This window comes from Sitophilus oryzae, unplaced genomic scaffold (genome assembly GCF_002938485.1).
Source record: "Sitophilus oryzae breed Bouriz unplaced genomic scaffold, Soryzae_2.0 scaffold_1184_pilon_pilon, whole genome shotgun sequence".
In the NCBI taxonomy this organism is placed as follows: Eukaryota; Metazoa; Arthropoda; class Insecta; order Coleoptera; family Curculionidae; genus Sitophilus; species Sitophilus oryzae.
The window spans coordinates 2765924-2777586 of record NW_022145820.1 but is presented as its reverse complement, the minus strand read 5'-3'; the positions used below and the strand labels follow the sequence as shown (position 1 = coordinate 2777586).

The following is an 11663-nucleotide window of genomic DNA, read 5'->3' as shown; positions in this document are numbered from 1 at the left end:
GTAATTTTTTGATTATGTAATGGGCATTTTGTTTACTCACTTGTTTCGTCGAGCTGCTTGAATCAATTTTTTCTTTTGATCAAATCAGTGTGAGAAGTTGTGAAGCAATAAAATATTGTTTAGTGGAGAGTTGAATATCCGGGAAAGTTGAGTTTTTGAATGTTATTGAACCCAACAACCACGTAATTACGCCCTCCTTTACGTGTTTCGTACTTTGTACTTTACATTTTTTCGAAAATTTTATTAACATTTGAAATTCTCACAACACAAAGTGGCGCTCAGTTCGGGTTAGTTTTCACTTAATTTTTACTACTCAAAACAGCGTTACATCAGACAAACATCGTACCTGAGTGTTTTATTGTTTCAATAACTGCACCATTAAAAACTAAAATACTTAAATATTATGACAAAACCACGATTTTAATATTATCTCAACGCGCTCAACATCAGAACTGTGTTAAATACAGAGCTGAAAGCCTACACCAACCGAAAAAGAGATTAAAACATAATATATGTTACAAAAAGTGCTTATTTTAAATATTATATATTTAAATATTATAATTTTCCATTTTGCTCTTATCTTAACGTAACATTTTTAACGTTGTGCATGCAACTATCCACATGATATGAAATTTACGCTTTATTCTAAATTAAACAACACAAATCAAAAACAAAATTAGCAACAGCATCGATAAATAACATGATTAAATCAACATGTTTAATTAGCAATTTAATATTAAATTTATTTTATACCATATCAAAATTATCGCAAATACAATTCGAAAATATTCTAATATACTGTGTTTTATCAAAAGAGAGCTCTTTACAGGCTTTATTGAAATCGCTCTCTATTTATCATTCTGTTTTATGCATTGACATTATTGAATATTGAACGTATACTTTTTTATTTTTCATCCATTGGCAGTTATTAATCGTTAATGATAGCCAGAAATGCCGATATGAGTTCAAACATAAATCAACAAAAAAATTCTTCATCTTGTATATTATGTATCATTCCGGTTCGCTGGTTAAATAGGTTGGATTTGAGCCGGTAAAAATTGTCCAGGGTTTTATTCAATTTGATAGGTTCGGAAGCAATTCCAATTCAGAACGGTCTTTATGCTTGAGTAGTACATTTTATTTACGAAAACCTTTTGTTCTTTGTCGAAAAAAAAGTTATATATCGGTGAGAGTTTTTTGCCACTATACAGATATTTCGGATAAGGGTTGTTTTTTTCACTGTATTATTAAAGATGGTTGAGTGTTTATCGAATGTTCTTGTCACTTGATTGAGGAAGGAACTTGAGAAGCAATATTTTTGACACAGAACCTTGAAATTTTTATAATACATGGATACATATCAATAAAATATCAATGTTAGTCAAATGTATGTTTATACATCTATACCGGGTGTTTCTCACTTTGGCTCACCCCTATAATTATTTTATTTTTTCGTATAAAAAACTAGATTTCGTTAGGTTAGGTTAGGTTGTATATGACATAAATCAGGAATATTTGGACGTATTCAATTTTATTTGGTCACTTTCTGTTTCACCAGAAATAGCTACAACTTTTGACTTTTTCATGACACCCTTGGTATTTTTTTACTTTATTCTATAGAAAATGACACTCTGAATAGAATGGCATATGATATGTCAACTTTTGACATTTTCGCATATGGTTTATTTGAAATTATAACATGCGGTTCATAACGATAATTCGACTCGAAATACCAAGTGTGTGGTACTAAATTATTTGTAAAAAAATGCTTTTTGAAATATGCTAATGAGCCAATACGATTTGGGCATCTTTTAACCAACCAGGACAAGAGACGAAAAAGTATTAGACGAAATCAATTTTTCCAAGACTCCTTGATTAAAAATTAGTGTTTTTAACACAGCCATGACACTCTAGATTGAAATTTAAAGTATGATTTTTTCAAAAGAAAATGTCAAAAGTTGTTATTTTTTTATGTCAAAGTTGACATAAAAAAATATAAAAAAAACCGAGGATCCCGTTTAAAAATCAAAAGTTGGAGTAATTTCCGGTGAAATAGGAAGTGACCAAAAACAATCGAATACGTCAATCATGTCATGTACTAACATACCAAGTCTCGTTTTTCTATCTGAAAAAATAATTAGAGTTATAGAGGTAAGTCAATTTTGAGAAACACTCCGTATGTGCTTCAATAGAGCCTATATCATCCGATAATCCTTAGCTTTTTACACAAAAAAGATAAATGTTTTATACCGTATGATCGAGAAAAACGGCTTCTAGTTGGCTTGTAAATAGTGATGGGAAAAACCGATTAATTTCAATAATCGAGTACTAATCGAGTAATATTAAAGAAGGTATTTTTATAATTTTCGGCAACATTGGCTATATAAGCGTTACACTTTATGAATCCTGAGCAGATTCAACAAAGCAAATTTTAATAGGTACAAAATTGATTAATAATGCATAAGCTTTTATGTACACAGAATATAAAGCTTTGTACCGAAACAATACGCCGCATAAAGAATGGTTACACAAAGAAATGACAGGAACATAGAATCGGGAGAATCTTAATTAACTAAGACTTTGAAACGACTTGTTCGGTTCCGAGAATCGATGCGAAAACAAAGGGTCTATTTTCGTTGGCGAAGTTTCGAAAATTCGAAAATGTTTTCAAGTTTTATAATCAATATTGACTATATAAATAGGAAAGGAAACCACAAAACACAGAATAATAAAGAGACTCGTCATTAAAACTGAAATATTGAATAGCCGGAAACCAGTCAAAATAGGAAGATATGAAGTGCATGTTGTCTCGTTAGATATAGCCAAAGAATAATTAAAAGAAAGAAAAATAATGTATATATTTTTCTTTTTGGTGAAAGTCATAGGGTAGGTAAACTTTTTATTTCTTGCCGCAATTTCTCTCGACGGATGATAATCAAAGGCCAAAATGACATTACTCACAAATTTTGAAGTATAATTAGTGGAGAAAGTTAAATGTTTGTTAACTTTCTCTGCTAATTGATAATTACTACCACTAATTTTGACAATGAAATTAAAGGAACAAATTTCTACATTAAATGAAACCTTTAATTTATTCCACTAATTTTGAATGAATCTTAAAGCTTAACTCAGAACCTTGCAATTAGTGGAATAAATTAGTGGTTACAATTAGCGTACAAGTTTGTTCATTTAATTTCAATGTAAGCATTCAGAACGTCAAAATTAGTGGTACACATTTTAAATTAGTAGAAAAAGTTATGAAATTTTTAAGTTTTCTACTAATTATACTTCAAAATTTGCGAGAAATGTAATTTTGACCTTTGATTATCTTCAGTGGAGAGAATTGTGGTTAGAAATTAAAAGTTCATTGTTTTATAAGCCAAATATTAGGCTGTCTTTATGGATACAACTTAGTAACGCAAGCTGTTAATAATTAATTTTAATTGTGATTTTTAAGTATTGTGGATGATCAAAAGTATTTTTGATCATCAAGTGTAATTAAAACCACTAATTTATTCCACTAATTGCGAGGTTCTGTGAATGAAGCTTCAGCATTTTATTAAGTGATTAAATAAATTATCTTAACATGGTCATATTCCGAGAGTGTCAGTCCATTCTATAAACGTAATTTTGCCATTACTCTTTTGCAGAGCAGGTTTTATGTACTTGTCATGTTTTTAGGAACAGTATATGTGCCAATTATGTCATTCACAAATGACGTACTTACCGTATATATATACTACGGTTTCTATGCCAACTACACCTTTCTTGGAAAGACTTCTAGATTTTTCGCAACTAGAAGAAAATCTACAAAATTTAAAAGTTATATATCGTCTTATTATATAGGGTGATCCGAACTGTACTACGGAAACTTCGGCAGCATATTCTGCAGATAAAAATAAGTAAAAAAGTTCGTATAAATGTTATCGTTATTGTCCGTCAATCGTTATTGTCCTAAAATGTTTATATAGTTTCGGAGATATAGGGTGCAGAAGTTTCATTTTTATTTCGATTTTTTCCAAATAATTTCTGCAGTAACGTCAATATTTGGATGAAAATTGGTGTCTGGGAGTTTTTTGACATGAGAAATTTGATTTTGATGTTAATATGGCTCCTACTAGTAGAGGGCGCCACCTACATATTTTTAACTGGTTTGAAGGGTAATAACTTTTCGTCCGTACCTGTATAAAAAAATATACATTTACGACGTTTTTTACGTAAAAAATGTCTCTTGGTAAAAATCGCTACGAGTATTGGTTTTCGAGATATTTGGAATCGAAATTATCAATACATGTTATCATTAACATAAATTAAACATGTTGACTAAATAGTTATTAGACTGATATCATAAATTTCAAAGTTTTTGTGCCAAAAGTTCAACAGAAATTGTTTTATCGTCATTTTTATGCAGAAAAATTTATGACTGATTTAAAAAAATAAAAATTTTCCAAATTTATTATTTCAGTGAAATAACTATCTACTCAACGTGGTTATTTTTCGTCAATAATGAGATGTATTGACTATTTCCATTCTAAATATTGTTGCGGACCCGTGTGAACTCGACCTAACCTAACTATATGGCCCGCTCTCGGATGTCCTTAACATCGCATTAAAGAATAGACACCGTAATGATTCATTCGAAGATTCGAGAAGCATCGAGTTCTACTGGAATGAAGTAGTACATACGAGAACAATCAAAACCTTCTCTATGCACCTAACGATCTATGGACTATTCTAGTAAACTTTAACTTTAGGTATAAAAGCCGGCGGCTGTGGCCTAGAGAGGGCAGTTATAAATAGACAAGTACAGTTGACGCGCTAAAATTCAAAAATAAATTCTTAGTTATAAATCGTTTGTAAATAGTTCTTTAAGTCTTTTATCGTTATTGTTTTTGTTAATTAGTGTTAAATAAATAGTGTTTAAATAAATTGTGATAGCGCCGCCCTCTACCAGTAGGTGTCAAACAGACGTCAAAATCAAATTTCTCATGTCAAAAAACTCCTAGATACCAATTTTCATCTAAATATTGAAGTTACTTCAGAAATTATTTGGAAAAAATCGAAATAAAAATGAAACTTCTACACCCTGTATCTCTGAAACTAAGCATTTTAGGACATACATTTATACGAATTTTTTTACTTATTTTTATCTGCAGAATATGCTGCCGAAGTTTTCGGAATGCAGTTCAGAGCTGTATAATACTAAGACGATATAAGTTTATAATAACAAAGTTTTGAATATTCAAGACCGAATGTATAAATAGAAAGTTGCAAAAGATAGTCGCATAAAACAGAACCGACCTCAGTAACACTGAAATAAAGGGACACAGCGACACGAACTTGCATCGAAAGTTTATGGCCGTTTCTCAAAAAGATTCAGTAAAAGCACGCTCTCAAGAAAACACTGCGATAAATGAAAATGCCATCTAGGCGGCTTTCAGATTTATAACGTCGTCGACAAAGTTGCTAGAGCCTTTTCCCGGGATTTGCGAATAGATTTGCTCGAGGCAACGATTCCGGCCTATGCGGAGCGCTCTGGAGGAAAATCAAGTTATCGCTGTTTTTTTAGAGGAAAACGCAAGCTTAATTGAGCAACCCAGACTTGAATAAGAAATGATTACAGTAAAAGCTAAATTGTTTTTTATTCGATTATTCCGATTCTTGAATCGTTTATTTTTTGGTTCGTCAATTCAAATTAGATTCATGCTTTTTAGACTCTCTCTACATATGCTATGAGAGGATAAAATATAATTTGCATATTAGTGGTATACCTTTTTTAATTAACTAGTGCTTACATTTTCATGAATATCTTCTAAAAATTATAATTGTGTATCTTCACAAAATTTCGTTATAGCCGAAATAGCCCAGTTATGTCCCCACTAGCAAAACCGGTGCGTAAATCTATGCTTGCTACTGTAGTTGAACTCATCTAAGTTTTATTGGCTTCAGTAATAAATTATATACAAAGTTAAGACCTTCTGAAGATATCAAAAATATTTACTGTTTTATTTTTTTAGAATGTTCACATATTAGACTTCCTAGCACTTTTAGAATAAATATATAAACTTTTTTTCGTATACTCTCTATATAAACCGGTGTATTTGTATATGTCTTTGAATAAGAAGACTAAGGAAGGAGCATAATGCTATCCATGTATTCATGCATGGTGGGCGGAAAAAGCACTCTAGGGTGGGGATCCTTGACAGTTCTGTTTGACGATTCATTTGACACATTTGAATTTGATTTTAAATTTTATGGATTTGTCAGTCTTTACCGAGCTTATTTTATGTTATTTATTATTTATTCTACTACTGATAGTTGTATAAAGGTAGTAAATCTAGATGGAAATTGTGGCAGAACGTAAATTAACAGTAAGTAAACCGATCATTTATGAAATTCACTTAAATTAACTAAATTATATATTTTTCTTGCATTTTAGCTTTTATTTAATACCAGGGGCCGGAAAGTGAAATAGCAAAAGCGGTTCCATCGTTTCCACGGAAATTTCAAATCAAATAGTTCCAGCCTCGGGCGCTAGGTGGTAGTGCAATTAATTTTTAGGTTAAAAAGTTGCTACTAGTTATTGCCAGATGGCGTTCAATCATATTTTTTTTGTAGTTTCCATAGTTTCCAACGGCCATTGTCATATTATTGTCAAATTCTCAAAAAATATTGTCGTTGTCATAGCGCCAATCATAATATCATAATATTATCAAAAATAATTATCAAAACCATCAAAACGTTTTTCAAACTAATTTGTTATATGTGTTTTTATTAGATAATTTATTTTGTTTGTGGCCCTAAAAATATAATGTAAGTCATTTATTTTTGCTATCATTTAATTACCTATTTATATTTACTCCATTTACAAAATTTTGGGCGTATTACGTTGGTCTTGTTTTATTATAATAAACGATCTTTAAATATTTGACTTATAATTAAAATCTTTAAATAATAAATAATATTTCACATGTTTTTTTAATTTTATTTAATAATTGTATAAATTATACTGTTAAATCTTATTTTTTACACATCGCAACGATACTTGTTATTAGTATTGTTGAATTTGTGTAAAAAATAAGATTTAATCATCAAACTTAATTATTTCAGAGTAAAATTCAATAAATACGCTCATTTAAAAAGCCCGCGCTTCGATCCATTTAAAACAAGCCCTACTCAATAGATGGCGCCACTTCTGTAGGACCATTTTTCAGTATGGCAGAGTCCATTCTCTTTCTAGCTAGGTATATTCTTTGTTTATTACTTGTCAAAGACTAGATGTCAAAGAATAGATGTCAAAGAATTTAAATACGTTAATTTGACTTACCTGCTTCAGTAGCGTATCGGATGTGTGTGTTAATAAATACTTATTATAACTTATCTATTTTTATTAGAATTATATATTTTTATAACAATTTTAATAACTACCAACATTTATTCACAACGTAAAATAAAACAACAAATTATTGAGTCTACCTCACGTCTACCCTACATCATAGTTACATTTTAAATAAAATTAGAACGGCATGATAAACAAAATATTTACTGTTTTATTTTCTTTAGAATGTTCACATATTAGACTTCCTAACACTTTTAGAATAAATATATAAACTTTTTTTCGTATACTCTCTATATAAACCGGTGTATTTGTATATGTATAAAGCGATTGTTTATGATATTATCCGATGGTGGCAGCAACACCGAACAATGCGCCAAGCCTATATCTAAAATTGTTGGTTATTCACTAATTTTCTATTTTACTATGATTATTTTAGCTACCTCAATACAATAAATAATTGTAAAATTAATTAAGATAAAGCCGGTTTCAAGCCAGACTGAATTTTTATTTCAATAGTTAAATTTACAAACGCATAATAATACAAGAAATAAAAGGCAAAGCATAAACTTATTTTCAATAAAGTAAAAGTTACTAAGGAAATATCAATTTTAATTATAGGAAGTATTTAACGAAACATAAGTAGAAAAGAGGATGCAAGCTAGATAGAGTATTATTTTTATATGGTTTCCAAGTTATAACTGTGCATTTTGTGCGGTAGCGGTTGTATTAATTAAACCAATATAATTCCAAAATGGTTTAGGCAAAAATAGACAAATTATATGTTTTAAATTGGAAGAAAACATTTTTAAAATATACTTAAACTCTCTTTATACAGGCTAAAAGTGAAGTTAATTATTCGTATTTTATAATTTTTTCTTAACTTTCTTATCGTTTTATGGTTATTTTTATTTCACTCTCTCGTCACATTTAAAGTTTTTTACTATCTTCAATAAGTAAGCCTGCAGATATCGCATTAAATATCTCTGAAAAGCTTGTACCTACACCAGTAAAAATATTTTTAGATTGTTCCTTACTATTACCGAAATATCTTACAATGTATATAAAATATTGAGAGTGTTAAATCTGAAATAGAACATCTGATATAGGACTTTTTCGATATATTATTACTATATTTTACAAGGTTTAAATTACATATAGAAATGCATATACCCATTTCGTAGTTACATTATGGAGAGAGTAAAATGTAAAGTGTTTATTACATGGACATAGTTGATTTATCTCTTTGTTCAGTACATGTTACTGTCGTAAAGAACACATTGACTATTGTATACTCTTCGTACACACGAAAATTTGTTTAATATTGTTTACATACTTTTAACGATATGAACAATATTATAGAGATTTTTGCTTCTATTGTAAATTCTGCTTCCGTCCTTAAACATATTTCCAAAATGTTGTTAAACTACCCTGTATAACATATAATATTATAGTACCCTTTTAAACTCTTCTTGCGCTTAAACCATACTATATGCTTTTTTTAGTATCTGGTAACGGTGGAATTCCTGAGAGCTTTCGAGAGGCAAAGCTCTTGGAGAGTCGTAAATTCTGTTTTACTTATCAGTGAAATGTTCCATTATTTTATATTTTTTTGATAAAGTGCAACTATTTTTAAATCGTCTTTCTAATGGTGCGTTTAGACTTGAGCACGCACGCACTGATCCTTCGCGAATGCTCAAGTGTAAACGGCTGTGCACGCACGCTCACTCTGAATCTGTCTGTGCGCGAGCAGCCGCGAACGTGAGCCCTCTGGTGTCGGTTTTTGGTCCGTGCTCAAAGGGATTTTATGTGTGCGCGAACGCTCAGTTTGCACCGGCAATTTGTTTTGTCTGCGTGCGTCCCTTCACCAACACAACTCTGCTGTTCGCGCATAAATGAGAGCGCGAACGAATGCCATGCGCGTACGCTCAGCTCGTGCGTGCTCAAGTCTAAACGCACCATTATATTCACAATAATCTCATTTTAATTGAAATCCAATCTATTACAATGTCTTTCCTGATTTCTTCTTCTTCTTCTCGTCCGTTAACTCTCGAAAGAGTATGGTGACATCATGTCTCAATTGCTCGGATCGTTGTTCTCCATCCCTCTCTATCTTGAGCGTCTATAGAAGCCTCTTGCAGGCCGTGACCAATAATTTCTTTGGTTTGGTCCCCCAGCGCGTCGGAGATCTTCTTCTTGGTCGTTTGATGATTATCTTCTCTTCGATTATGATTTTTTCCAGTCCATCTGTTCTTCTCGAAATGTGCCCGAAGTACCTAAGGTAATGACTGGTTTACTTTGGTTGAAAGTCTTGTTTTAACTTTCAGCTGCCTTAGAATTGGTACGTTAGTCCGAGGTCTAGTAGTGTCTAGACCAAGGAAGTCTTGGTCTTGCATTTGCTAATCACATTAATTAATTATAGACCTTTATATCGTCCATGGTTTACTAATTTCATGTTTTAGTAATTCCAACTTTTTCTGCAAATATACCTTATTAAATACTTTACTTTATATTTTTTAGTACCTGGTAACGGCGGAATCCCTGAGAGCCTTCGAGGAGGCGAAGCGTTCCAAGCTGCCGCAAATAATTCAGAGCGGCGAAACGGACGAGACGATCAAAAGGGCCATCGAGAGGAACACGCTTCGCCGATCTCTTATCCGCTACGAGCCCAGGAGCAAGAAGCAACCGTACAAGACTGACAATTCTTTGGTGGAGAGGATCAAGCAGTTGACTTGTAATGTGGACGACAATACGCCAAAAGGTAAGATACACGAATTTTTGGAGTGTTTTTTTTTCAAATCAAAACACAAAAAATCTTGTTTGAAGGTGGTAAACTATGTTTTATTTCGGATATAGCTTACGATATACTCGAAAAAGACGTATATCTTCTTACGTCTTGTTTGTATATTGTATACTGACTAAATAAAATTTTGGCAAAAATGTTTAAATTTGTTGTATAATTTAAGATACCGAGCAGCTCTTCATTTTACTTTATAGAGCAAATGATTGTAACAGATATTTTATTTAGATTAAAGCTGCAAAATTAGTTTAAACCGAATTTTATTATCGCTATGTTGGTCACATTGCGCCGTTTTCAGCAAGGTTTATTTGACAATTATCCTAATGTCAGCCATTATTTTGTATCGTGTTGTATGTTGAATCTTTGTGAGTAATTCTCGTTTTTTGCCTATTTTCATAGTCTTTTTTTAAAAATGTTTGTATTGCATTTCTTGAAAATGTGTTTTGAAAATATGCCGAAGCATTTAAACAGTCTAAGCAAAGATCTTGTAGTTTCCCTGATAAACTATTTTGAACGAGAACGTGGCAGTAAAGGTCCTTTATTATCCTTGACTGCAGTCAGAGAAGTAAGTTTGATTGAAAAGCCACATTACACCATTTTCAAAATTATTTCTACGTTAGTTTAAATTAAATTAATAAAAGTTAAATCAATTAATTACTAAAATATTAGTTATTAAATTAAAACTATAACGTAATTTTAAAAAAATTATATAATAAATATATTGTTTGTCACTTTTATTAAGATTCATCTCAAAAATCCATCACAATCTGGCAGCGCTGTCGCCACCGTTTGTCACTCAAAATTGATCACTGCATCGGAAGTTGTTTTGCGATTACCATATGTTATTTATCTTACTTTTATACACTATAACGTTTGTTTAATAATATTTTTTATCTGAGCACTTTCTAGCATCCTTTACTAGCATCCTTTACTTAAATCTACTATCTAATAATAAATAATCTACTAGAATCAAAAGATGCATACAACTTATCTGAGATAGGAAACTATCGGAAACTAGAAATAGCCATCTTAACCGATAGTCAAGCAGCCTTAAGAGCGATTAAATCAGTAACCATCAATTTGGAGTTGGTCAAAGAATGCCTAGAGGGCTGAACAAATTAGGCAAAGAAATAAGTAATAAAAAAAGTAATAAAATAAACAAGTAATAGTCCTCCTACTCTGTGTACCAGCCCACTACTGGATAGAAGGTAATGAAAAATAAAACGATCTAGCTAGATAAGGAACGAGTACTCCACTAACTGGACCAGAACCGCTGTGCTTCCCAAGTGGAAACCAACTTAAAGCGGAAATGAAAAACCTGGAAGACTCATCCGTAACCTGGAATGGGAATCCTCCAACGGTCTAAGGTACTCGTAAAAATATATCAGGACTTATAACCGAAGTGTCCTGTTAAAAGTCCGAAGAACAATCTTGGCACACCGTCTCCTCAATAAGCACATCAGTAGATTGAAGCTAAGAAACAACGGCAAATACAGAGTCTCTGGGGAAAATGGGGAAACACCAGAA

At 31.5% G+C, this 11663-nt stretch overlaps 1 protein-coding gene across 2 annotated transcripts in view; it reads left to right on the top strand.

The window, feature by feature from the left end:
- The window catches only part of LOC115891547, a 71482-nt gene that overhangs the window by 43487 nt on the left and 16332 nt on the right, over window positions 1-11663 (top strand). For both annotated transcript variants that reach the window (XM_030912037.1, XM_030912036.1), the window contains exon 5: window positions 9857-10097. In XM_030912037.1, the coding sequence (XP_030767897.1) occupies window positions 9857-10097 (241 nt within the window). The remainder of the gene's footprint in view (window positions 1-9856; window positions 10098-11663) is intronic.